Source organism: Phalacrocorax carbo, chromosome 3 (genome assembly GCF_963921805.1).
Source record: "Phalacrocorax carbo chromosome 3, bPhaCar2.1, whole genome shotgun sequence".
In the NCBI taxonomy this organism is placed as follows: domain Eukaryota; kingdom Metazoa; phylum Chordata; class Aves; order Suliformes; family Phalacrocoracidae; genus Phalacrocorax; species Phalacrocorax carbo.
The window spans coordinates 37,692,960-37,720,533 of NC_087515.1; the positions used below are offsets into that span (position 1 = coordinate 37,692,960).

Sequence of the window (27,574 nt, forward strand, 5' to 3'; positions counted from 1 at the left end):
GAGTACTGCTGCCTACAGAAATAGTCCTCCTGCTCCCAGTCACCATGTTCCCCACCCCCGCACCCCACCGTGCTGGTGTCTTTCTGGTGCCAACATATCTGCACAGTGAACATGACCAGGGAGATCAAGGAGAAAGAGTGAGTTCTCTTTCATGTTTGTTTGCTGAATGTTAATTTGTTGTTTGTTAAGCTCAATGAGTTTCCCTGGCTGGTTCACTGGGCAAATATACCAGCACTTTGCACTGGCTCAAGAGTAGCGTGAGACGTGCACGGGAGCAAACGGCCAGAGAAAGGTGGGCTATTTCTTTAGGCGGCACTAACCTAAAACTTTTGTGAAATTACAGTGTTGAGTGACACGGAGACTTGTTCCCGCTAAGGATGTCACACATGTATTCCAGAGAGCATGCTAGTGTTATCCATTCGTTGTCCAAAGAGTCAGTTCAATTTAGAGGTCAACCCCCTATTCCCCAGGCAGTTTCCAGCACATTGTTTGTTCCTGTCTTGTGTAGTGTTCTTCTCAGTTGTACAATTGCTTGAGTGTTTCACTGGTCTTGTGTGTTTACAGGGACTGTAACCAAAAAGGTACTTTGTTGAGAGTCTTGAAACGTGTTAGAAAGATAAGTATAGGTGTAGGTACAATTTGAGTGTTAATGTTGTTTTAAAGTTTTAATGTGTTGGAATGTTGTAGTCATATGAGCCCTTTGAAATGTATTGTGCTTTAGCTTATTGTTTATTTAATTGTTTTATTGTAAATTACCTTTATAATCACAAGTTCAATGAAGCCTGTTAGAAATGGTAAATGTGTGAGTGTTTTATTGTAGCAAAGCCATATAAAATAGCCGGTCTCAGCTGAGCTGTTGGCCACAGGCAGAGCTGGCGGAGGCACTGTATCAGGGCATAAGGAACCATCAGGACCCAAAGAACAGAATTCTGCTGAGAAAAACTTCATTACAGCTCCAAGCATAAGCACTCAGGCAGAGTAAAAGGGTCCAGTTGGTCTGTGGACACACATGCCACCTGCATGACTGCACCCATGCTGAGTTAACAAATGCAAGTGCCTAATCTTTAATTCAATGCAATCTTCCAGAAGCTTGTAACTGCTCATTTCTGTGCTGCCAGGAGAGTGTCAGTCTTCCCGGCATGTAACAGAAGTCCAGAATACCTTGTTTAATTAATCTGAGAGCCATGCAGTCTCAGTGTGCCCACCGAGATGCCACTGTGACCATCAAACCACAAATTCTTCCTGTCCAAAACTTGAAATCCGTGCATAGTTCAGAGGAGGGCAATGCCAACCAACAGACGACATAGCGGTGTTTGCCTGCCTCCACCCAACCTTTCAACAACACCTCTGGCCGGTTAAACCTCACTGGCTTCCTGTTCTCCCCTCCAGCAAAGCAAGTGTAATAAGCGTAAGCAAGTGTAACAGAGCAGAAGAAGCCTAGTGAAGCCAGACAACGCCATGCACTGCCCTGCCGCTTTGGGGAAGAATGGAGTTATTAGCCACAAGGAAGGAGGAACAGTTGGCCAGCATGTGGGGAGCATTTGCAACACTCAAGAGGGTGATATGCACCAATGCTTACAGAGGCAATTCAGAGACCTTTTGCATCCTTGTAATGCCTGGGTTCTGAATTACTTGTGTTTGCAACAGATTCCCTAGTGTTCATTAAGCATTTCACTAAGGAAGAGAAATCGAACAGGCATGTTGATGTAACACAGGCTCCAAGAGTTCACAAAGATGAGAAGATGAGAGCGTCTTGCTTCCTCTGCCAGCAACACCCTCTTCCATGCTCACCTACCTTGCTGGGTTCCTGCAGGCCACTTGACTTGCCTTATGACACTACTGCAATACATAGTTGCTGCAAAGTCACTTTCAAAAGCTTTTCTTTTAAGTACCTGGGCACAAGGGCCAAAATTAATAGGTTGGGGGGTGGAGGGGATGAGACTGGAACACATGACACAACATGCCTTATTGCTACTTCAAAGCATGTCTGTTCAAGGCTGAGAGCGCAATATTTTATATGTGATTTTACCATCTTTATCACAATTTTGGGTTTCTCTTTATCAGCCACTATTGTTTAAGTGATCTTTGCTGTGAGTGGTGGTGAAATGGAGCCTAGTTTAGAGGACTAGTTTAGATCTTCAGTTCTAGGAGAGAGATTCACCTGTGACTACGTGGGTGTCTTTTGCAGCAAGCAGGCAACAAAGCAGTATGAACCTACACTTACATTTAAAATGTCAATAGGCTGAACTCATTTCAAACCATGTTTTGGACATGGTCCATGTTTAAGACACAAGGCGCTAACACCAGAATAACGTCAAAATTGCTTCTTGCCCTTAAAAATCTTCTGTCCGCTCAACTCTCATAAGTTATTTACCTATGCTCAGCAAGAGAGTTCCCGTCACATTCCTGACAGAAGTCCGTGCTCTGATCTCTTCCTGAAATACAGCTCGCTTCCAAGCTGCCACCTTTCCTCCTCCATCCTGCAAGCATGTAGACAGCTCAAGGTACCCTTTGTAAGAAGAGGCCTGAAGTACCACGATAAATGCTCCAGTCCCAGACTTTGTGGGACTGGCCTTTGCTCCCCGATCCACAGAGGATATCCCAGTTGTTGTGACAAATGTACCATCTTGATTTTTCCCCATCTAATATTTGGCTTTACTCTTAGTCATAATTCACCTGGATCCTGCTGGTGCTGTATGGAGCAGCTAGGGGAGGACCATTAGCCTCCAAAGAGTTCAATAAAACCTCCTCCTTTTTCTGAGTTGAGAAATTGTTCATACCACACTGGGAAGTCTTGCCTCAAAGTGTGCAGGTGGGGAGGACAAGCAGGGCATAGGTTAAGGGTCAGGTAGCAGGGGGCTGCTTGAATTCATGCTTACAGGGTAGCATAGGAACCAAGTCGGCTCCTTCCCTGGTTGAAGCAACACCTATTGATAATCCCATTATGCATTTCTCTTTCTAATCCAGGCTCAAAGAAGCCTTTCTTTAATATTCAGCTGAAGAGGTACCCAACATGCCTCTCAGCTGCTGAAAACACCCAGGCACAGGCACTGCCCACCGCCTCACCAGAGATTCACCTGCATGCTTACTTAGGTCCACCCACTCACAAGGCTGTTCTTCACTTCTGATCACTTCCTCATTTTGCCTTCTTTCCCCCCCCAAATCAACCACCTCACCTAAATCCCAACCGCTAGAAATGCGCTAAAATTGAAGCACTGTTTTATTTATGTCCTACATGAGCAGAACAGGGGAGCATTTTCCTCCAAAACCCTTCAGACAAATGAACATGGGACATTGCAAACACAAGCAACTATAGCGCAGGAAAACATATGAAACCAATGCATGCTGTTTTGACATACAGACTACTACCTGCGAGAGCACTGTACCCTTTCTGGCATTATGTCAGGACTTGGTAGAGTAGATGGGAGCAATTCCTAGAGCAGTTGTGCTCAAGTACAGGCAGGGAAATGGAGGGAAGAACAGCAAAACAGTGTGAGTACGCAGCGGGAGAGGGCAAAGCAACGCAGGAGGGCTGATGTGCAGGAGGTGGCAGCACCTAATCGTTTTTAAAACGGCTGAAGGCTCAAAAACACACGAGCATTCTCATGACGCAGTCAGGGGCTTTGTTTCTAACTTCTTAACTAGCCAATGTTTTCTTATTTTTAATAAATAACATCTATTTGCACCTATTTTACATTGTCTCAGAAATAGCAATAGTAAGCACTAAACTAATTTTTTTAGAAAGATGCGATGTCGCTTCCAACCTAAACTAGGCAACAGGTATTAGGTTTCCCTGCCCTGTGTCAGCAATAGGGAAAGAATTAAGACATGTGCCTCCTTGCTTCATCAGTGTGGTTAAAAGGACAGACGCGGATTGCTATTAAAGCTTATTCACAGACTTTCTTCTTATCTCCAATCCACCATCAGATACTTTAGAGGTGTGTACTAGGAGCAGATTTGCTTGCCATACTGCTGTTCAGTCCGGACAGGCTGTAGTCATTGATTCTACACCAGCCAGAACACTTGCGCAGAAGATACACACAAAAGTGCATATTGTTGCTTTCTAAAAGGTGTTTTAAAATTTCACATTTCTCAATGACTTCTTTAATGTCTAAAAATTGCTGTCAAATCAGTTGGTCTGTGCAAGATTTTAAGCAGCATGACAAGCATACTAAATATTTTTTTAAACTTTTCTCCATGACAAAGGCCATTCAGAGTAAGTCTTACTGTCTTTACTTTCTCAAGTACTTCTCTTTTAAGCAGAACTTGTGTCTTACAACTTAGTTAAAAATTCTATTTTTCGAGGCAGAGGTGATCTAGTCCCCCCGCCCCTTCCCATTCTGTCACAACTTCACAGGACCCTGGATACACAGGGAACCCGTCTCAGGCACAGAATTTGCTGTCCTCGCTCATCTGCCACAAGACAGCCCATGAATTCAGGGATAATAGCATCCGCACAGCAGAAGATGCAGGAGGTATTCACTGAAGTTCTGAGCTGCACATAATGACCACATGGACCCTCCTCCTCCCACACACCTTTCCCTCCAGCAGACATTAACTTTTCTTCTTCATTAAACTACTGTTGTCTTCTACTGCCTATTTACCTTGCACGCTTTTCTGAGTGGAATCCCACTGTAAATACGTACAGTAAGTGTACAAAAATGGAACCTGAGAAGTGCTGTTAACTGAACTGAGAATTTTCACACTTAGGTGTATTCACAGGAGGACACCTTTTTTTCAGTTGTACTACCTATGCAACAAGTGTACAGCGTGAGACTTTTTTTCCCCCTTAATGTAGGAAGTAGAAGAATTTCTGCTAGAAATACAAATTTACCAATACAAGTAAGCGATTGAATTGCTCCCCTACGTTCACAACATTAGCCTTCATAAGAAAGGAGCAGCACGCACCACTGCTGTGTAGCGATGCCCCTGCTGTTAACCACTGTAGTGTTGTAAAGGGGCATGGTAGCACAGGGGCTGCAGGTGACAAAGTGACAAGAAATCCACTTTTGTGTTCAGCTGTAACTTGTGCTCTACCAGAGTGTACTCTACCAGGAGGACGTTGAGAGTTGTAGGTCACCTTTAACAAGTAATTTTCTTCTGCACGCGTCAATATTATCTCCCATGGAAAAATGCGAAACATTTATAAATACCTTTATGGAAAGGCAAAAGCAGACATTCTCGATCAGGCAGGAAGCAAAGGGTTCTTTAAAACTGTTTAATTACATGTTTCGGGTAAGCATAGACAATACAGGAGATTTACCACACTCTTAGGTATTTCCATTCTTTTCTCTAGGCTTGAACTATTCATTAAGGATGTCTTTCAATCAACATCCTTGCTCAATCACTTTTGCTGCAAAGAAGGGTGCTGGAATAGGACTATTGCAGGAAACTTCATTCCATCAAGGCATGATTTTCTGTGGGCTTTTTTTCTCCTTTAATAACCACCTACCAGTCGTTGAAGATATTCTGAGAGAACCCTGCCTTCCAAGATGCCCTGAAGAATGCCCTGAAACCAAACGGTTGGAGTCCTAGAAATGCTGAAGCCCTAGAAATACTTAAATCAATACCAATATGTATGTTGTAGAGCTGAAATTCTCTTTTTCCTTGGCACTGTGCCACTGATGCCTGGTTTGTGTCCGGACGCTTCTACATCAGTTTTGTTTTCTTCTTCTTTCATTAGCCTTTGGGCTTCTTCCCCCATTTTCTTTTGTTGCTGCGCTGCTTCTCTTTTTTTTTTTTTCCCCTTTCTGCTATCTGTTGTTGTCTGCAATTAAAGAAAATGTGAACTGCTAAAGAACACGAGTCCAATTTTCAGCATACTTTAAGTTCCTGTCAGAAATGGGTTATAATTCATAATTTGCCCAAATATTTTACAATCTAAAAGCCACTCAGTTCTCAAGGATTCAGTGTGTCAGGGAGAACGTAGGACAGTTGTAAGGCCCAGAGCTATTTAGACAAATCTAATGCTTCAAGTAACAATACTACCTGTCTTTTTCAAAATCAGACCAAAACAATTTGACTTGCCTAGGACATTGGCTTGTGTCCCTCCTTCCCCTCAGCAGAGGCATCAGAAGCTATCCTCTTTGTAATGCAAGTCCTACAAACATTTTCTTCATGATCAGATGAGATGACAACTTCTAATGTTCCTTTTCATGTATTCAGCATCTGTGTTGTATTCTATTGCTCAGTACAGATAGAAACAATAGCCTTTAAGGAAAAAAAATTAAAGTCTACGGTTGTGTATCCTTTTAGCATTATTTCTTATCACTGCTATAAAACCCCAGACATCATTACCTGCTAGCTCAGAGAATCTGTCGACAGAAATAGGTTTCTAATTTCAACAAATACATGGCTGACTAGAGCAAAGGAAAAAAGTAACCCCCAAATGCACTTGTTTTATTCCCCACTTCAGCTAGAACACATCACTGAGTGGCGCTGGGGCAACAACTGGATCCATACTCCAAGTGCCACGTTGCAGCTCTCTCCTCGATTGCATAAGTAGTAACAGAATGATGTTAGGAGGTCGCTCCGGCTTCGCATTCAGTTTATTAGATTAGAAAAATCTGTCAAGCTGCTTGCAAGAGGACTTAAAAATAAAAGTGAAGCTTCGTTAGTTTGAAAAGGTGAAATTCAACACAGATTCGGTAAGAATAAAGATGTGCTTATTAAAAGAGAATCAAGAATTCTCATTGACAAGGCCGAAAGGAGTTAACTTTCAACATGCCTAAACTACCCGTGCGCATCCACATCAGTGTGTAAAATGCAGAGAATTAAAAGCTGTCATCACTGGATGCAGCCGTGTCTGGTAGATGCCAACTATGGACAAACTGGACACACAAAACTTAGAAGTATTTGAGGTACAAAGGCTTCATATTATCTTTGGACTGGGCAGGACAGGAGAGGGACTGCACTTATTCAGTACCTTCACGGTTTCCCTTCATTGATTATTAATGGCCAGAAGTTTCCCTGTGCTCTGTTAAGCTGCTCTGCTGTCTGTCATGGAAGAATGAAATTAGTAATTTGCATCAGGATCTACCTCCCAAGTTAACGGAATTCCCAAGGGTGTTTTTGAGGTGATGACCCACTGTTGTACATTCCACCAGAAGGCCAGATAGGTGACAGTGCTGTCAGTCTAGCATATGCAGAGTAATAATGTTTGCCACTTTACAGTAGCAGATTTTTGTATGTTCCCTGCACCTCTGAACCGATGCAGAAAGGAAGACGGTATATGGGCGCTAGCCTGCATGTAAAGGCAGCGGTATTCCAAAAAGCCACATGAGGCGTTAAGCAGTGCTGCTATTCATTTGCAATTGTGAAGTGAGGACAGTCACAGCAGATCATGTTTCTGCCCCACCCTATAAACTGCACAACACACAACTCCTCTGCACAGAGAGGTGGTTTCCATGCACTCCGCTGGCTGAGTGATTTTATTGGACTTCAGTAGCATCCAGATGAGAGGAGACCTTCACATTACCTCAGACAGAGGAACTGAAGTCACTGAAAAATAAATACAAGCAATAAATACAACCACAAAGTGACTACCTTTTCACTGCTCTTTTACTTGGTCATTATTCCAAACATTGATCTCTATTCCAAACTTCCTACGCGTATTCAACATAAAGCTACGACCTTTCAGGCTCAGAAAAGGTTTCGTTTCTCAATAAAGAGGCACCTATGATGAACTACAGCCACATGTGACTCATTCTTTCTGGGTTCCAAAGCAAGAATTTGAGCGGAGTTTGGATGGAATGATGCAAGCTGTTTAAACCAGGGAAGTATTCATTCCTGATGTCAGCCTTGCTTTGCATTCCTAACACAATTTATGCCCGGGAAAACCCAACTCATTGGTTAACAGAACACTAATTATAAGCACTGTTAGCACACCGTTAGCAGACCTTCTTATTCCAGCGTGGTTTTACTTACTGTAGACCTACTGAATAACTGTTAGAAGAACGACTTCATACTATTCTTTTACTTCAACACGATTATAAATGTACAAAAAACATCTTCACACACGAGACATTTTATACAGTGCTGCTTATTCAGCCAAAGAGCATTTAGCTTCACTGTTCCTGTTGGGAAAAAAAATAAATTTGTTGGCATTTAGAAAGTCTAAAGGTGCAGATAGGTATCTACAATTTGCAGAAGCAACCAAGTTCTAACTAACTTCAATTAACTGAAAATCCAGTTTAAAGGAAAATCCAGTTTATCGTCCACTAGGTTGATCACTGCCTGGAAAATCTGGGTGCATCTCAGCCCAGAATCTGCTGGGGAGTGGGGAAGAAAGAGACTACAGGAACTTTGCAGGCACTAGTAGCCTACTGCTCAGCACTGTCTTCCAGAACGCTTTGGTCTCCAGGAAGCCATATTGGGCTTATTTCAACTGCTGCACATACATACCAAGCCACCAGAGAAAAGGTCACAGGCTATAGTCTTCCCTGTTACTTAACGGAACACAGCCCTCCATTACTACACAAAAATGGTTCCAGTCTAAGACACTTCCAGATATTAACTGAGCACCAATAGGTACCCAGACACGGGCAGCTAAGGGAGATCCTTACTTTCTCTGCACATGGATTTCATTCTCAATAAGCACTGCTGGAGTAGAGTCAGCATTAAAACGGCTGCAGGCTCAAAAAAGCATGTATTTTTGTTCTTAAAAACTCGGATCACAGAAACATCTCCTGTGTCTAGTTTAAACGAGTTGAAGATGTTGTTGTGTCAGCTTGAGGGTTTCTAATGTTATTTTTAACTCTTTCAGAGGGAAATGAGCGCGCACATGTCACCCTCCGTGAGCGAGGATGCCGTGCCCAGGCTGAAGCCCGCGCTAACCTCGAAGCTTGCATCCCGGAGTTGAGCACAGAGAGGCGTCACCCTGTGAAGGCTTGGTGTGTTGTAGCAGTTGGTGCTGTGAGGCCTGGCGGCTGGCAGCAGGGGGGAAGCGGCTGCTGGGGGTGCCCTCATTTGCATAGCCCAGCCCCCTCCGCGTGCATCGGAACGCCTGGGTCCCCCCCGTGGCAGTTTTTGACCGGTCCCTGCCAGTTGGGTCAACGGACCCAGCGCAGGCGGCGGATCCCGCTGGGGCTCCTCTGCCTGGGGTAAATCCCTCGGTATTTGTGATTCAGGAGAGGTGAAAACCGAATCTACGGGTCTCCTTGGACAACCTTCAGGAGCTGTGGGCTGCAGATGGGGGGGCGCCCCCCTTGTCTGCCCCAGTGACTGGTCCCATTGCTGATCAGAAGTGGAACAGCTTTAACAGGTGAATCTGCCGTTTCTCTCCTGGCCGTTGTGGGAGCTGTTTCGGGGGTGAGGGAGTACCTTGAACTCACTGGTTATATTGACGAACTCTCGGTTGCCTAAATATGGGACCGAGGCTGGCTCAGACATGGGTGTCTACATTAGAGACATCCATGCTTAGTCAGATGAATCCCACCCCGATCTCCTGTGTTCCTCGTCAGGTCTATGACAGCTCTGCTGTTAGCCTTTACTGAAGCCAAGTACGGTTTCTGTCTCTTTTCTTTTTCTTTATTTTTTTTTTGGGGGGGGTTTTTTTTTGGTTGTTTGTTTTGTTTTGTTTTGTTTTGTTTTGTTTAACAGAAAGGAAACCCAGTCTTAGACATTCATTTGCGGAAGAAAGTTTGTGTTTGAAGATCACACTTGGATCTTCAAGTAAGTCTAATTAGATGCCTTTTCCTCTCCTGTTCATCCCTGATAGGCTTGGGCACTGTCCGTTTGTCCTGTTTCTGAGGACCGCTGCCCAAGGCAGCTAGCATTGCACATGGACAGCCTGTATCTCCCGTTGCACCGTGAATTTTGTTAGCAGGAGCGAAGAATTTTTAGGGTATAAGCTAACTGAATTGCACTGAAGTGAAAAAAGTGCTGTGTAACTTCCAAGAGATAAGAACGGAATATAATTGGAAGACAAATATTTTGAGCAAAAGATGCTGAAAAAGCATCTTTGAAAAATTATTAGCATAGCGCTATGGTTTTTTATTTAGGATTTTTATATGTTTTAGATTTAGAGTTTGAATTTCAACAAATTGAGTTGAATTGGTGTGGATAACATATTCAAAGGGCCACGTATTTCTTTCAAAGAAGAATAAACAAAGTAGCACCTACAAAGACTGTTTTGGCTTTCAAGTGTTTTGTATTTTTGAACCCAAATCTGCCAGTTCCTGTTAAATTAAAGTGTTCTAGAAAAATGTCACAGATTGTATGATCCACCCTTTCTAAAAAATTATTGTTGATGTTGCTTAGTAGGGACGTGGTTGGGCTGAGGCCCCTCAAGACATATATCTCCTTTTGTTCAGAAGACTCTCGGGCTGCAGCAGGCACCCAGACATCACAGAGATAATAGAGGATCCCGAAAAGAAGCCAGCAAGTTACAAAGGAGGAATGGGCAAGTAAAAGGCGAAAGCCTGAATCCCATCTGTCCTAAGCAATGATGTGCTCAGCTCTGGGCTGGTGGCACAGGCCACCTACAATTCAGGGTCTCGGGCACAAATCTTGCGCACTTAGGTGCTTACATCCTTCCTCACAAAGGAAAAGAACATTAAAAGGAGATGCCTGTTACTTAGTTCAGTAAAGGGAAAAGAAACTTCTACTTAGATCTGTTTGCCTCTTTTGGAGGCTGGACTTGAGCACAAAGGAGACGAGTGCCCTAGTAGCAGGCTGCTGAGCAGGCTGAGGGGATGCAGGGAGTCTGCTCCCAGGGAAGCTCTTCCACTTTGTATAATCTAGTTACTCTTTTATTGGGGGTTTGAAGCCAAGTACCCAGCAGGCACACCATAACTCTTCTCTCTCTCTCTCTCTCTCTCTCTGGCCCATTAATTGTCCTGATACCACTCCAGATCTCCTGAAAGTGGGACGCCAACTGTTAAAGGGAGATTCTCGCCTCAGGATGCCTGCAACCTCAAGCTCAGCCTTGCGTGTGGTCCGTGAGAAAGCCACGGCTCCAACTGCAAATCTGAGTAAGTAGGGGATGCAGATATGGGACTTTTGCAGGGAGCGCCTCAGCCGCTGGGCTGTTGGACAAGGTGAGACCTGTGCCAGCCAATTCACCTTTTAGTGCCAAATGCCTTTTGATAGAGATGCAGGTCTCCTGGGGACTGTGGGGACATGCTCCTCCTCCATCGGGAAAAGATGGCTGAGCTCCTGGCGTAAGAAGGGCGCTGAGGTTTAGAGGTCAGAGTTGAGGCAGGTATGGAAGATGGCCAGAGCAGTGATCTTTAGTAAAAAAAAAAAAAGTCTTTTTTATATTTAAGAAGCTTTTTTCTCTCTTCTGCTCATTCGTTATGGAATATGAGTCAAATAAGAGAAACCGATGCTATACACACTGCACGCTCTTAAGTATTTGTTTTAAAATATGTGTGAGGTCAAGCTGGAACAGGCTTTGCAATTTGTGTATCTACTGCAGCAAATGTTCTGCTCTTTCTGGCTGTTTTCCGTGGTTTTCAGCCCGCTTCACCTGTATGGAAGGAAATACTGTGCCTATGGAAAGGCCATTATAGATGTTCTCTTAGGAGATTTTTTTCTTTTCTTGGTGCTCTGCTTGTAATTTACAATCTGTATTATTTATGCCAGTGTTGAAAATAGTTTTCTGATGCCCTGCTTAAAATATTCTGAACATACTCCAGCTACATTCTACTATGAGCACTTCCACCAAACATCAGTTTTTATTTAAAGTAATTTTTCATGACATAACATGCATCATAGCCAGAATCCTGTGTTGCTGTTAAATGGTTTTCTTTACAGTTTTCCAGCTGTATTCCTCCTCCCCATGGTAGAGTGTTGCCAGACTGATTAGAATACACAAATTGTATTCCCTTAATCTTCCTTCATAAACAGTGCCCTGTAATCCTGTCATCATTGTTGTTGACCTTTTTTGGAACCCCGCCTTTTTAAAGAGAATCCTGGGATTTGAACTGTTTGAACTGTTTTCTGAGAATGGATAGATTATTTCCTTTTCTGTTTTCCTCTACATCCCCTCTTTTTTTTTTGTCTGCCATTTTCTTATGTTCAAAGCGGAGTTATGCAAAGAATTGATTTGGGGTTTGCTGCCAAATCAAAACATTAAAGAAAACCTGTCTCTCAGACTGAACAAAGACAATCTTCAATCTAAAATATTTAGAATGCTTAGAGATATTTTAATGCTTTAATTAATGTACTTAATTTAATTCAATAAATTTTAAATTTGTTTAATTAAATTAGAATAATTAATTATATTTTTAAAAGATAAAATTTTAAAAATTTAAAATGGAAAGGATTTATTTTGAATTAAGAATTAGTTAAATTAAAATAATAAAACTATCAAAATATTTGTCCCCCTTTTTTAAACTCAGCCATAAACAACTAAGCAGGTCTTTGCAGATAGCGGTGGCATTTTGAACATTTGCTTGCTTTTACGTACGTAGCTATATAAATCCTGGGGAAGCTGTGTTTTAGATGCCTTCAATCTCTTTTGGTCCTCACCTGTCGTTATGATTCCGAGATTAGGAAGAGCCTGGAAGAAGGGGGAAATGCATGCCCAGTCCCTGTTCCAATAAATAAACCACAATTATGAACAGAAAATAAAACCCAGCATCTGATAGAGCAACTAGGCAGAGGTTGCCCAACTTTGCCCAAAACTCTAGATTGTAGAACTTACTTTTCTAAGGTGTGTTGGGTGCAGGGGTTAGGCAGGGTCTCCTGATGGAGGCAGGGGAGCTGTGGGAAATTCAGGCCTGTTTGGATTCCACTCTGTAGCAATGGGTGACAAAGACGTGCAGGCACCCTCAACTGGGTGAATCTGTGGAGGAGCTGGAGAAGGCCCTGATAAGCTGAGAGGACAGGAACCCCATCTCCTCCCCTGGTTCTTACAGCTGGACGCAGTGCGTGCCCCAGGTGGCGTGATGGGGAGATGATGTGCAGCCTCCTCCCAGTTCAAAGCTAAATCTGGCCCTGCAAATCCCAGGTGGATCCTTTCTCCAGTAAAGCAGAGAGCAGAAGAGAGCTTTCCTTGGGCTGCTTTTGTGTGGACCCTGATGTCTTCTGTGTAGTGTGAAACACCCACCCTGGTCTTTAGAGAGGAGCCAGGCACCGAGCTCTTCAGTGCTTTTAAAGCTGACCTGCTTCTAGGCATGCCCAGAAACAAGATTTTCACATAGCTGAGACACTCTGCTGATTGAGAGCGGGATTTCTCAAGTGAGGTGGCAGATAGGGAGAGTGCTACTTCCAAAATTCCCCCCGTGGAGCTGGGGACCTGGCATCCTTTCATAAATCCTGCTCCAGCCGCTGCAAGGTGGACATCGCTTCCCCAAGGAGCTTGAAATATATTACTTTTAATGTGTTGTAACAAAACAGTAGATGTACCTTATAATACCCTATCTTAGGTGTACTGTTATGTAAGTTGTGTTGAAAGGAAATGAAAATTCTGCAGAGTTTGTTTTGTATTTTATTTGGATTACAAGCCTTGTCTTGCTTCCATGTTGAGGCATTTCATTACAGGTCGCCTGTTCCTCCCTTCTGAAATTCTGTAAGTAATAGGAAGCTGTTGGCTTTCGAAGTCTGGGCACCTGGCAGGCTGTGAGTGTTTGCTAAAGTTGGCAGAATACGGTGTGACCGCAAACCCTCAAGGATTAATAGGCTGAAAAAGCACAGGCTTCATGTCTGTCCTTAGTGTTCCTTAATGCTAAGAGTGCTACTGGGGGGAAAAACAAGCAAATGACAGCAGTCGTAACTTGACATTCATTGCTTTGAGACCCACCTTGTCTTTCTTTTTAACTATAGAAATATAGTTTAGGCAACCAATCAATATACTGGGTAGGGTTTTACTGTTCGTTTCAGTAGATGGCACTTGATCTCTATTATTTTTTTGTAATAATTTCAAGGTGTGCGTTACAGTAAATGTTTGGCTAGCTTTATGACAAATTTTGCTTTTGATCCTGGGATTGCAGGGCTGCTTAGTTAGTTACCTCTCGCATATGTTTCTCATTCTGGTGGTTTTCTCTTCCCTGTTGAAAACAGGTAAAACTGATTTAAAATGTTTTATGCACATTATCATGAAAACCATGTGCCTTCTATTAAGGGTGATTGTGCAAAAGCTTTCACCTGAATCAGGTTTAGCATGTGATTTCATGCGTTTGCATATATGCTGTGGACACATACCTGCAGCATTTGCTGCTGCGAATGCATGCCTGCGGGGTTTGTTGTTGTGCACCAGCCAGCCTCTCTCCTCCTTGTGCATTGGAACCAGATTTAGGAGATGTGTTGAAGAGGCCTCTGAAAGCCCTTTGTTAAACTTCTGCCACCAACATAACGGGACGGCTGGCATGTTGACCTAGTCTATGACGGAGTTCACTCCCTTTCTGTGTCCTGTTAAGTCATCCCTGCCAAAGATGATGTTTTCCAGCTTCTAAAAGTACTTCTGACCAGCCTATTCATTTCTATTCAAGCAGACCGGGTAGTACTGCCAGGTATATGAGAAAACTCCTGAGGTGACACCACATGCTTCCTTATTAAAGACTTGTCCGTAGGTGGATTTACACATCACAGAGGTTTTTCCAAAACTGTCATATACAAGTTGAGTATCATGTTATACATCTATTGGTATTCCTTGAACCTCCAGTCTCAATGTTTCTAATGAGGTTGGAGTAGCAAAGTAGCATCCTTCCATCTCTGATCGAAAGAGCCTTTTGGTTTGAACAGAAAGATAAGTTGTCCAGACTGTTGTCTTCTCCGTGAACATGTGTTCCCCCAGCAAAGGTCATTTCAGGATGAGAAGGGAAAATTGCTGGCAGCTGTTCTAAAGTGGTGTTAGAAGAGCTCAAACTGCATATAGAATCACAAAAAAGAATTAGGTCAGGCTAATTTCCGTACGAAGAATCTCTGTAAGGTATATAAAGCAGGAAAAAAACCCCACCTTGTAATGCTCTTTGTCTGTTCCAACATCTGCTCGTGGCTGCTCTGCAAATCCATGAATTAAAAACAATGAAGAAAAATGCTGGCTCAGGATACAGTGATATGCAGAGTCTACATGATGGCTCTCAGCCAATCTCAGTAATTAGTTTGTAGTGACTGTTTTTAGAGATGAGCTTGACTGACTGTGGTTTCACGGCATACACAAGCCACATTCCGTATTTATTTGGAGATCTGCAGTGCTTATACTTTGCATGAATGCAGCTCAGATTACTACCAAAGCTATAGTATTTAGATGAGATTGGAAAACTGCTTAATGAGATAAATTTTGATTATTTGATAACAAACTTTCTTCCAAAGGAAGAAAAGTAGGTGAACTAGATGAGCAAAAATCAAGATGCATAATTAGTTTAGATCACACAACCAGCAGTATGAATTGAGGGGGTCAAGTAAAATCAAGTTTAGATCTAAATGCAGGGAAGCAGGATCTGCGTTGAAGTTCTTCCCCAAAGTCTTCTGCCTGGCATTGAGCTGGAAGTCTCCTCACCCAGCAGGTTTGAACAGTTGATGGTCACCCACACTGAAAGTTTTGCTCCACGTCTTCTCTGACTGCATGTTTGCCAGCTGCCAATTTATCAGCTGTTACTGCGCTGTGCAATCAGCTGCAACGTGATTAACAGATCTGTCTGAGGAGAGGGCACAGGCAAGCAGTCAGGTAGATGTCCACCCAAGAGTGATAAGTGATAGCTTCTTTGGCCAGCGCAGTGGGATAGGGGAGGGGATGCTGATGCCAGGCATTGCTGTGCTCAGGTTCTCACTGTCATTCTGGGAGCACAACTTGCAAGTCTGCGCTTGATGACTAAACTGCATATACAATAAGAGGGGGTGGTTAGGTACTACAATCCAAGATTCACAGCAGAGAGCATGCCAGGCAGGAACGCACCTCTACCAGTCCACAGGAGAGGCCAGAGAGGCGTGCCCGTCTCCCAGATTTGGCCACCTACTTGTACCCTGCTTGCGCCCATGCACGTGCCTCACATTCACTCTGAACCTCTGTACCAGAGCCAGACCACCTCTGTGAGTGCCAGCAACCAGCACCTTTCATTGCTTTGAACTATGGCCAGCACTGGTGCTACCACCCACCCTGTTCTGTGTGGCAGCTGCGCAAGTAGAGGTCAGGGAAAAGATCTGAGTTCAGTGCCCTCCTTAGACCAAAGGAGTTCAAATCCACACCTCTCACAAGAGTTCTGAACCACTGCAACCTACAGAGCATCATCAGCTTCCTCCACTGGCTTTAGACCTCGGGGTAGTAGAGGGTATCTGTCGGACACGGGCAGCGGCAGAGCACATGGGAGCAGCTTCTCTGTCACACAAAGAATAGAGCAGTCTACGTGGAGGAGAGTCCTGATCCTTGCTCCCAGGATTATATCTGCATTTACGCAGTTACTGTTGGATGTGAAATTTATAGCAAAGTGCAAGGCAAGAGTCTCATGTATAGTAATAGTAAATCGCATAGTAAGTCAAAGGCCAGGGACTGGAACAAAAACACGCTGCCAGCTGAGCTTGACACTGTGAATTGAGTGCATTCCCTGCTGGCAGCCTTCGCCCTCAACATGGGTCATTTTTTAAAGGGTGTTATCTGAAGAAAAGCCGGAAATGCTGAAGCAAGACTTCATCACTTCTGTGCAGCTTCTTTTTCTTACATTTGTTCGTGCATGTGAGCAGTCTGGTGTTCTTTCCTAGATTGCTTGTGGTGTACAAAAACAATCTTGCAGGAACAACCCCGTATTAAATAGAAAAGAAGTAGCATTAATGTTTCCTGGAAATATTACTGCTTATGCTGTTAAAGATTGAAAGTGGAGATGTAGCTGTGAGTTAAAAGTTTTAAGATAAATTAAACTTAGTCTTTTAAAAATACAGATTCTTTCAATAAAGGGCATTACAACTGAATTATCTCTACTTTTCCAGCTGTTTCTAACGGCTTTGCTGGAAGTTCTTATGCAGTCAGGCCCCCTCTCTTCCCTTGGGGTCTCTAAATAAAGCTATCTACAGGGACAGCACGCTACTTATTCCTCCATCAGCTGCACTGGAGTGGTGAACTTATATTTTTTTGTGTTTTCGTCTCTTTGCTGTGTAACAGGATGCTTTTGAAGGCACAGAAGCTCAGCAAATTGAAGTGCTTTACATTCTGAGGACAAGCTGTCTCTGTCAGCGCTGTTTCATTTACAGCTCTGTTTCACTGGGTGACTATATGCAAACCTAGCATCAAGAATGATTTCTATATCTATATATACACACACATAGATATATATTAAGAGGTCATGTTTATGGAGTCAGAAGATAGGTAGTTCTGTGGTTTCTATACTTTGGCAGCTATGAAAGAGTGGTGAAGTTGCAAATAAGAAAGACTTACACCAAAAGACTAAATTAGCTTAAAAGATTTACTAAACTCAGATGCATCCTGAGTTTTAGGAATCCAGTTCTGCTCAGCTGTCAGTGTTCCTGTCACAGATATTACTTACACTTCTTCCTTTTTTCTATGTTGTAACCTTACCATTTAGATAGCACATGGACAATCAAATGCACACAGGAAAGTTTGAGCTTTATTCTTATAGAAGGAAAAATATTACATGCTCAAGTGCAAGCAAAATTTGACTTTTGAGGCCAGAAGACCATGCCACAAGGTATCCAACCATCTGTAATGGCTATAAATAGCAGACTGGGATGCTATACTCCAGGCATGCATGTACGGTTGTTGTGTGGCTCTGTGTAAGAAATGTATATACTGGCTCCATAGACATAGGTACGTATGTGATGTGGTTGCATACTGTCCTGGCAGACCAAGTATACCTAAGCTGTTCTACCTTGCCCAGCCAATTGCAGTGCTGTGGCAGGACGGTGTTAGCTCCCTAAGCAGTGGTCCTCCAACCCATGGGGCAGATGTGCACACACGTCTGACGTACCGTCACTGCCTTTTCTGCCTCTGCCTGGGTTGTGCCAGCTGGCACTGCCTGCGCTCCTCATCGTGGGCAGCACAGCATGCAGTCGTGGGGTTGCAGGCTCCCCTCTCCCCTCCATGTCAGCTAGAGCTAGGTGACTGTAGTGGTGCTGTCAGGGCAGCAAGGAGGCTAAAAGGCAGTGCAGAAAGCATGATGCTGTTTGCAGCACTCTCTTAGCTCAGTGCCGTTGCCCACTGAGCAATAAAGTGCAGGGACAGCACTTGATACTGCACTATTTCACTCCAGTGTCTTGCAGGCAAGAAGCAATCCTGGAAAACGTTGCAGCACTTTGTTGGCCATTGCTGTGTTGTTCTTCCCGTTGCACAGAGCGGTGCACAGCTCTGCTCCTAGGGAGTGGGTGTGCTGCTGCTTGTAGCCTGCTGCAAGGTGGGCTGGGGCCAGAGTGACGGGCCTCTCAGTGTTGGATGCCATTACGTGTGGCATGAGCGTTTCCGTCAGAGCATGGTGCCAAGTTGTCTTGCCTGCCAGCACTGTGACACTGAGTGGCTGCAGCATGGAAATATATGTATGAATGAATTTCAAATGAGAAATTCATGATGACTGAATATGTGGTATCCTTTGTGGGAAATGGTGGGTAAGACACTCCTCTTAGTCAGGGGAGTCTCAGATCAGGGCAAAACAAGTGTTATAGCCAGTTCAGGCAAAAGAAATGGTTTTTGAGAAACGGCAGCCTCTTTCATGGTTAATGCTGCTGAGGTGGGTTGTTCTGGGACTTAGATGTGTGAGCTTTCGCAATCACATTGTCACAGCAACAAAAGTAGTCAACTGGGGTACAAGACGTGCACATCACCATCAGTTCTGCAAAGGATTTAAGAACGACTGTGCAGCTGAAGGTTTATCCACCCCAGTGGGGGATGATGGTATCTGCAGATGCATCATGGAAAATATAGCAAAAATGGGGTTCATGGTAAGTCTGCAGCTGCTGGCTGGGGGTGTCTGTGCGTGAGACGGCGCCCAGAAATTCTCAGGTGAGAGATGCTCCCCCTGACCAGCTGTTTAAAGGCTGTTGGAAAGTTATTTCCATTCCCTCAGATTAAAGTCATCGTACAATATTGTGGCTTTGCAGTGTAAGGCCCAGATATGGCTTTGGACATCTGCCATTTGAGTGACAGACTGAAAAAAATCCTAAATTTAGGGTGGGTATTTTTCCAGGTGATAAGACTTTCTTAGTGGCTCTGCCTACTACTGATTGTAGCAAAATGAAAGCGGTTTTCCCTGTACATGCCAGGGCTTGGGAAATAAAAGCTGTGATCCATAGAAAGTCAGAAATCAGGTAGATGGCTTAACACCCCAGAAGCACTTGAGAGCCGCGCGTGATTATTGGACTGATTTAAGGCTATTAGAACTGCTTTACTGTCCTTCTGTGTGCCACGAGAACCTGCATATGTGTGTACATACGCAGACGCATATACCCTATTAGCCTATACACATGTATATGTACATATGCATGTATGTGTACATCGTCTCAGAGACCAAAATGGAAGCGGCTTTTCCCCCAGCGCGTAGTGTTTTCCTATGGTTTAAAGCAAGCGAAATCTACAGTTACAGTTGTGTGCTGCTGCAGGAGCCACGTGAGCAGCCTGATTCTTGTATTGACGGCTGTAAGAAAGCAAACAGGTGGTCACAACAAATGTTCCTAGCCGTGTCCTAAAAGGGCTTTTTTAGTGTGAGGGGTTTGTGTCCAAATGGTTTTTCTCTGCTCTTGTTTAAGTGCCACTTCTGAAGAAATGTTGCAAATCCAGAACAAATCACGTGCTTGACATCAGGGTTGTTGGAAAATTCATGCAACTGCTAAAATTCACACAGGATGGGCAAAGGGATGATGCTTGTTGTTCATCGTGATTTTTAAAACAGCCTTTGAGTTATGATTTCCACTGTGTTTTTCCTCGTCCCTTTTCTTTTCCAGGGATTAAAACCAATTTTAGCTCTTCAAGCAACACAGGCTGTACCTCAGTGCCTGAAGCCCATGTGTCGGCTGCTGGAAGCAAAAGGTCTTTTTCTCACAAGTAAGCAAAGCCATTTTTCCTGAAGAGTGAGAGAGTTGCTAGTGCAGAGATAGACTACTATGTAAGGCCTTGCAGCTAATACATAAAATAGCACTAGTGTGAGTTTTGAAACAATTTGGCTAACACTATGCTCTTGGGCAGCACTTACACTGATGAGAACTGTAATATGAGAAAGGGGAAAAAAAAGCTATATTTTTTGAGACCAAAACATGTCAATAGGCCAGATCAGCTGACAGGTATTTTTGTGTTGTTTGTTCATAACAAGTATGGGAGATACCCTCAGGTAAGACAGAAGAGACTTCAGCTGGAGTGGAGGAGGAGGCAACTGGGTATATGTTGCTTAACAGCAGTACCTCTAAGAAGTTAACCTTAACCTTTTGGTCTTATCACTGTTTTCTCTTTGTAATAAACTGTCAGCTTGGCATGTGCCTTTCCAGGTCATGACCTTATTTTTTGTAGGAAGAAGTAGACAATATTGCCTTTGATGCTTTTGTATTCAACACCCTTGCCCAACCTTTCTGTAACTAAAACTATATGCAAAAAAAAAAAATATAAAAAAATGAGTTATCTATCTAAACAAATCTTTCAAGAAAGATTTCTGTAAGATTTCTCCCTGTCATTTGTGAAGTGCAAATCCAGAGAGCTTGTGAATGCGAGGATGAGGACATTTGGGTGGAGCAGCGCACATTGTGCTCCACCCACAAAATCCCTGCTGGTTACATTTTTTGGAGTAGGTGGAAAGAGTTCAGATTGACAGGACGGGTTTCCTGCCCTTTGTGGAAGTGCTGGCAGGCAGGCCGGGACTGGCAGTGGGATACCTCTAGGCTTAAGTCACACAGATGTCTCTGAGGTCGGAGTGTGCCCCAGCGCACAGAGATTGTCAGAATGATGCTTAATGAGCAGTTTCCTATCTGTGTCATGAGACCGTTCATTAGAAAAATAAACATTACCTAAGCACTCTCTAGATTAAATCTAACCAGTAAAGGTACTGGCCGGGGGTGCGTGTGTGTGTGTGAAAAATACTAAGTATCATATGAAGCCCTAAAATCACCTTACTTGCAGAAAGATTCTGTATCATTGCATGTATTTCTGTGCATTTAAATGTAACTTCAAATTAGAGCATCCTGACCCACTTAATTAGACAGAAGTCCTCTGTAATAATGCTCCTTCAATTGCATTGCTGCATTATGCACAGTCTATGTGAATTCTGCCTCACCCAAGAGTTGATGCTGTACTGTACGAAGTGGAAGGAGAGGTCTCCTTTGCGATATGTTCTCTTTTAACTGTTTGACTCAACTTCCTCTGAAAAATCTCAGTGTTGTCACAAACCACAGTCCCGCACTTCATTGTAAAATAATTATAAAATCACCCAAACCACAGCAGTGTGATGAAGGTTTGCAGCAGCCACTTTCCTTATAAACTGTTCCATTTTCAGAGGGGGGACGAAACCAAGTTAGGGAATCTTGAGAAGAGTTCTTGCTTCATAGTGCTGTGGTATTTAAATTTTTATGTTCAGGCCTCTTTGGTTGGCTGGATTTGCCTTTTTCTTTTCTGAAACCAGCCCTTTCATTACAGTTGAGAAGAACAAAGTCCATGAGAGGATGTAGGTAGCAGTGTAGCAGTGCAGGAAGACAAACCAAGCGAGCAAGCGAGGAACCCACCTTGGGGAGCTGTGCTCAGAGCACCTCAGTCCTTTGGCAGTTGCCAGCAGCACAGATAGCAGTTGCTTTCAAGCCCACAGTCGACAGTCAGGTTATTTAATAAAGAGTGGGAAAAGAAAGGTAGATACGTATGAGGGAAACTGGAAGGAAGGAAGGAAGGAAGGAAGGAAGGAAGGAAGGAAGGAAGGAAGGAAGGAAGGAAGGAAGGAAGGAAGGAAGGAAGGAAGGAAGGAAGGAAGGAAGGAAGGAAGGAAGGAAGGAAAAGGAAGGAAGGAAGGAAGGAAGGAAGGAAGGAAGGAAGGAAGGAAGGAAGGAAGGAAGGAAGGAAGGAAGGAAGGAAGGAAGGAAGGAAGGAAGGAAGGAAGGAAGGAAGGAAGGAAGGAAGGAAGGAAAAGGAAGGAAGGAAGGAAGGAAGGAAGGAAGGAAGGAAGGAAGGAAGGAAGGAAGGAAGGAAGGAAGGAAGGAAGGAAGGAAGGAAGGAAGGAAGGAAGGAAGGAAGGAAGGAAGGAAGGAAGGAAGGAAGGAAGGAAGGAAGGAAGGAAGGAAGGAAGGATGGGAGGGAGGGAGGGAGGGAAGGAAGGAAGGGAGGGAAGGAAGGAAGGAAGGAAGGAAGGAAGGAAGGAAGGAAGGAAGGAAGGAAGGAAGGAAGGAAGGAAGGAAGGAAGGAAGGAAGGAAGGAAGGAAGGAAGGAAGGAAGGAAGGAAGGAAGGAAGGAAGGAAGGAAGGAAGGAAGGAAGGAAGGAAGGAAGGAAGGAAGGAAGGAAGGAAGGAAGGAAGGAAGGAAGGGAGGAAGGATGGGAGGGAGGGAGGGAGGGAAGGAAGGAAGGGAGGGAAGGAAGGAAGGAAGGAAGGAAGGAAGGAAGGAAGGAAGGAAGGAAGGAAGGAAGGAAGGAAGGAAGGAAGGAAGGAAGGAAGGAAGGAAGGAAGGAAGGAAGGAAGGAAGGAAGGAAGGAAGGAAGGAAGGAAGGAAGGAAGGAAGGAAGGAAGGAAGGAAGGAAGGAAGGAAGGAAGGAAGGAAGGAAGGAAGGAAGGAAGGAAGGAAGGAAGGAAGGAAGGAAGGAAGGAAGGAAGGAAGGAAGGAAGGAAGGAAGGAAGGAAGGAAGGAAGGAAGGAAGGAAGGAAGGAAGGAAAGGAAGGAAGGAAGGAAAGGAAGGAAGGAAGGAAAGGAAGGAAGGAAGGAAAGGAAGGAAGGAAGGAAAGGAAGGAAGGAAGGAAAGGAAGGAAGGAAGGAAGGAAGGAAGGAAGGAAGGAAGGAAGGAAGGAAGGAAGGAAGGAAGGAAGGAAGGAAGGAAGGAAGGAAGGAAGGAAGGAAGGAAGGAAGGAAGGAAGGAAGGAAGGAAGGAAGGAAGGAAGGAAGGAAGGAAGGAAAAGAAAAAAATCTGTGGTTTTCTTTGTCTATTTTAATACTATTTCAGCCTGCTCACCGTAGGCTTTGAACTATATCTAAGCAAATGAATGGTCAGGCATTGGACCAGGCTGCCCAGGGAGGTGGTTAGAGTCGCCATTCCTGGAGGTACTTAAAAGATGTGTAGATGTGGCACCTCAGGGCATGGTTTAGGAGACTTGGTGATGTTGGGTTGACGGTTGGACTTGATGATCCTAGGGGTCTTTTCCAACCTTAATGATTCTATGATTCTCTTCTATGATTCTATGAATAGTTGACAGTGGCAGCTGAAGCACCCTCTATGCCAAAGAGAGAAAGGAACAGTGGCTCAAACAAATCTGTTTTCATCACACACTGTGATCCCTCAGGCTGCTTGCCAAGGAGCATGAAAGCAGTCTTAGAGCAAACCTCCATGAGCAGGCATCCCTCTGCCGGTCTGGCCAGGGAAGGCTGAAGCGTGGTTCTTTTGGCCCTAGCCCAGGCTGCAGTCCTCTCATTGCTTAATGGAGTCAGAGGTTCAGGGAATGTGGATGATCTGGTGGAGTCAGTGGGAACCGTGCTATCCACAGAGAAACGTGAAAATGGCCAACGTTTCCCTAGATCACATAATTCAGACTGAGAGCCCCACAGTCAGTGAAAGAGTGTGCAGTGGCTGATGACTTCAGGACTTTCTTCCCGGCCACTCACAGTTATCTACCTGTTTTAGTGTTTAGACAGCTTTGTGCGTGAAATAAGACACATAATGAGTTGTGTGATAAAGATAATCCAGTATGCTTTAACCATGTTGGTTCTCCTCCAGTTGTGGCCTTCATGGTCAGAATAATGGATCCTTATCCAACAAGTCCAGACCCAGCCCACCTGCTTCCCGTGAAAAGGCCCCTTTGTCAACACTGAGCAAAACCCAGCCGAGTCCTGCGAACACCCGTCAGAATTATGGGGCTTCTTTAGCCAGCAGAAGCAACTCAGGCTCAAACAAAGGAAGTGACAGCAGCCAAGTGACGAGGTAAGTCTTTATTTCAGCATCCTGGTGTTCAGCACACTGACTTACCCTCTCTGCACTCAGATGTGGCATCAGCTGGTTGTCTGGCTTGCCAAAGGGGTCGTGTTGCTCCTCAGCATGGGTGTGACTCTTCATATTGGTGGCTCGACAATCAACAGTGTGCTCTATCCCATGTAAAAGTTTTACTGTTTCAGTACTGTAAAATTCAAGGTTACTTTTAGTCAAAGCACTTTGTAGCTGGTTTTCACTCCAAGGCAGGCTCCTTTCCGTGGTTTCATGCTGTCAGTTCTCATGTGGCTTTCCTGGTTCTTTCACAGAAAGGTCCTTTCTCCTTTGGAGAGAGTTGGGTGGGGTTGTATAGAAAATATTGTATGCTCGGGTGAAAATTCACCCTGCCCGGCCTTAGGTACCTCTGTGTGCAGTTTCCTCTACAGGGAAGAAAACCAATACCTGCGGGAGCATGCGACACGTATTGCAGAGAAGAAATTGTTGTTTCTCTCCCTCCCTTTCTCTCTCTTTCCTCCCACCCCAGGCAACTCAACAGCCAAGCACGTCAGATACACACCTAAAGCTAGATAGGATTAATGTAGGTTTCAGGGTGCTCGGCTTCTTAACTCACATGTGGAGCTGAACTCAGTCTGTACGCTTCCTTACCTGGCTGTGTCTGCAGCTGGGTGCCCTTGCCAATGGCCCAGCTGCCTGCTCTTGGGCACCGTTTTGGGTGAGGAGATGGCTAGGTGTTTTAAAGTTAAATGTCTCATTTGAGGCAATGGCACTGAAAACAAGTATGATAAATAGTAAATTTTGTACTATAGCCACAAATCAGCCCTTTTCTCAAGTACTTTGATTTGCCAGAGGGAGTCACTTGTGTGGACACTGAGGAGCCCAAAATGAGCCAAGCGCCATATCAGTCTATGGGATGTGTTCCTTTTTGCCAGGACTGAAGAACTGTAGGAGTGATGTTATGTGATGGTGTGATGGTTTTTTTCTTTTCAGGCGATCAGGGAAATCTATTTCTTGTGGTCACAACTGCAGCACTAAGCCAGAAAATCCGGAGCGGTATTTGACTCCTCTGCAGCAGAAAGAAGTTACAATACGGCATTTGAAAAAAAAGCTGAAGGAATCCGAGTGCAAAGTTACAGAAAGGTATATTTCACTTCAGAAATAAGACTGGACAAGATTTATTCAGGAGCATTAAGGGATGGGAGTCCTGATCATTTTTACTCTTTTCTTGACCATGTAAAGTTTTCATTAAGAGATTGGAAATATGATCGGGCTGATTAGGTTGTTTTCAGGTATTTAAGGTTTCATTGTGTGCTCAGTGAATATGTACCGTGCACTTTCGTTACAAATATGGCTGTCTCTTTTTCCCTTTTTTTGAACTTTCCCGATAGAAGACTTTTAAAGGATAGTTCTTCACCAGCCTACTTTAGCACTGAGACCTTTTATACATAAAAAAGTTCCACCTCGCTCAGAAAATACGACGACAAATGTCCCCCTTTTCCCCTAATGAAAGAAAAGCTCTGCCACAAACTAGTGTGCCCGCTTGTGGTTTTGTTGCTTAGATATGGACTTTTTTGCAGTAGCACTTTGTATGGATGCTAAGCGAAGAAGCAACAATGTACATTACACAGCAACAGATGTTCTCTCTTTTACTAAAGCTGTGCTCTGAGAACTGGCTTTCCAGCACACACAACCCAAGCGGGCACAAAGGGTTGTTTGAATGGAGCCCCAAGGTAGAGTCCCAGGGACCCCTTGGTCCTGCTTTGGGTGGCCCGACATCTGTACCTGTGAGGGCTGGATCTCACGCAGGGGGCCCTTCTCCCCACTTGCTTGCAAGTGAGGGCAGAAGCCTCTGGATCCATGCTGGGCTGGGGGGGTGCAAAGCAAGCCGGGTGCCAAGCAAGCCAGGTGCCTGCAGCCCTGAGCCATCCTGCTGTCTGAGGCCACTGTTGGCTCTGGCTATACGTGACGAGCTGCTGGCAGGCACAGGGGACACACCCAGGCAGCTGTTTGTCATTTCCTCCAGGGTGAGGCAGTAGGTGAGATGTCAAGCGCTGTACTGGTTGGACCTAACCCAGAGGCCACCACTTTCACCTCCAAGTGTCCAGGATCACAGCATAGCCCACAAGGCTGCTGGCTGTGTGGCCAGGTTGGTGACTCCAGCTAGGAATCAGCCAGTGCGTCTTGGCAGCCAGCTGACATCTCTGCCAGTTCTCTCAGAGGTGGCAGCAAATGATGCATGGAGGAATTTGCTTCTTCCTTGGAGCATCTTTGCAGCATAGCCACCCCAGTGAGGTGGAGCCTCACGTTGACTCTTCAACTAGGCAGTCACCAGAAGTGTTACGATATTTTTATTTTGCTCCAGGGAAAGAGAAATCGAAAAGCTCAAAGCTCAGGTGGAACGTATGAAGGAAGACTGGATCGAAGACGAGTGTAATCATGTGGAGATGGAGCTGAGCCTCTTGGAAGCAAGGAGGGAAATTAAAGAACTCAAGCAAGGTATTGAGAGCATGAAGAAGAGCTTGGCTGAGAAAGACAAAAAATTTCAGAAATACTTCCTAGACGTAAGCATTGAAAACAAGAAACTGGAATCTTTGGTGTCGAGCATGGAGATGGCCCTGAAGAGCTCTGTGAGAGATGAGCAGCGCCCAGAGTACACATGTGACTCTGAGGGGAAGCCGTTGTGTACCACGATGCCAGACAGCCCCACCACAGAGGACCAAGCTCTGGAGGAGCTGGCAGGTAGTGGGCTGTTTCTTCATGAGGACACAGCTAACGGGACTGATTTATTTGAAGAGAGTTTGACCACCACAACCTCTGAGTTGAGTGATTCAGCTCCCTCCAATTCTATTGTGAATCAAGAGATGCTTGAAAATGTTCTGGGTGAGAAACTAACTTTTTCCCAGGAGGAGGAGGAGAAAGTCAGAAACATGATGGTGGAGCAGACCATCCAGACTGATGTGGTGCCATATAGCCTAGAAGGGGAGCAGTTCATTCAAAACATGTTCAGAGCTCAGAGCTCAAGATGCCTGTCCTCTAAGCCCGCCTTCTTCCCTGAAGGAATTGGGTCAATTTCTCTTGAAAGCCTCAGTGATTCTGGTATCGTAGTGGACTTAACTCCAGGTGAGCCAAACTCTACCACCCTTTTGTCTCCTGTGACACCTCCATGCAGGAAGGTGGAGCACGGAGTTAATGAAAACCATTTTGTGAAAGAACTTGATTTTACAGAACCTCACGATGATGAAGTCTTTGGGTACGTCAATACTGTTTCTCAGACAGGAATAAAGAAGACATACTGGAGCAGCAGACTCGCCAGCGATCTGGCTGTAGCAGCCCCTGTTGTACCAACTATCATGTGGGCTTTCAGTACTCATGGAGCAGGAAGAGATCTCATTTACAGTACTGGAGCGTTGTTTTGCAGTTCTGTCCTAGTCCACCGTTTTGCTCTTGACTATTTGATTTGCCCTATAAATCGGTTTGAAAACATGTTACTTGTTTCAGAATGGAAAAGGTAAAGCCTTTCTACAGGATGTTTGTAACTGGTGTTTTCTGAGAGTACTGCTGCCTACAGAAATAGTCCTCCTGCTCCCAGTCACCATGTT

The 27,574-nt window shown here is 44.5% G+C and overlaps 2 protein-coding genes across 2 annotated transcripts in view; one reads left to right on the forward strand and one right to left on the reverse strand.

Moving 5' to 3' along the window:
* Positions 1-27,574, reverse strand: part of MRPS5 (mitochondrial ribosomal protein S5) — a 1,175,798-nt gene that overhangs the window by 209,579 nt on the left and 938,645 nt on the right. The gene's annotated exons all lie outside the window — the stretch shown is intronic.
* On the forward strand, positions 45-27,487 carry LOC135312760 (syntabulin-like). Its single transcript, XM_064448519.1, is given in 9 exon segments — positions 45-137; positions 10,314-10,413; positions 10,854-10,973; positions 19,825-19,924; positions 23,769-23,972; positions 24,966-25,115; positions 26,338-26,980; positions 26,982-27,048; positions 27,051-27,487. Coding segments are annotated over 9 exon segments (1,914 nt in total).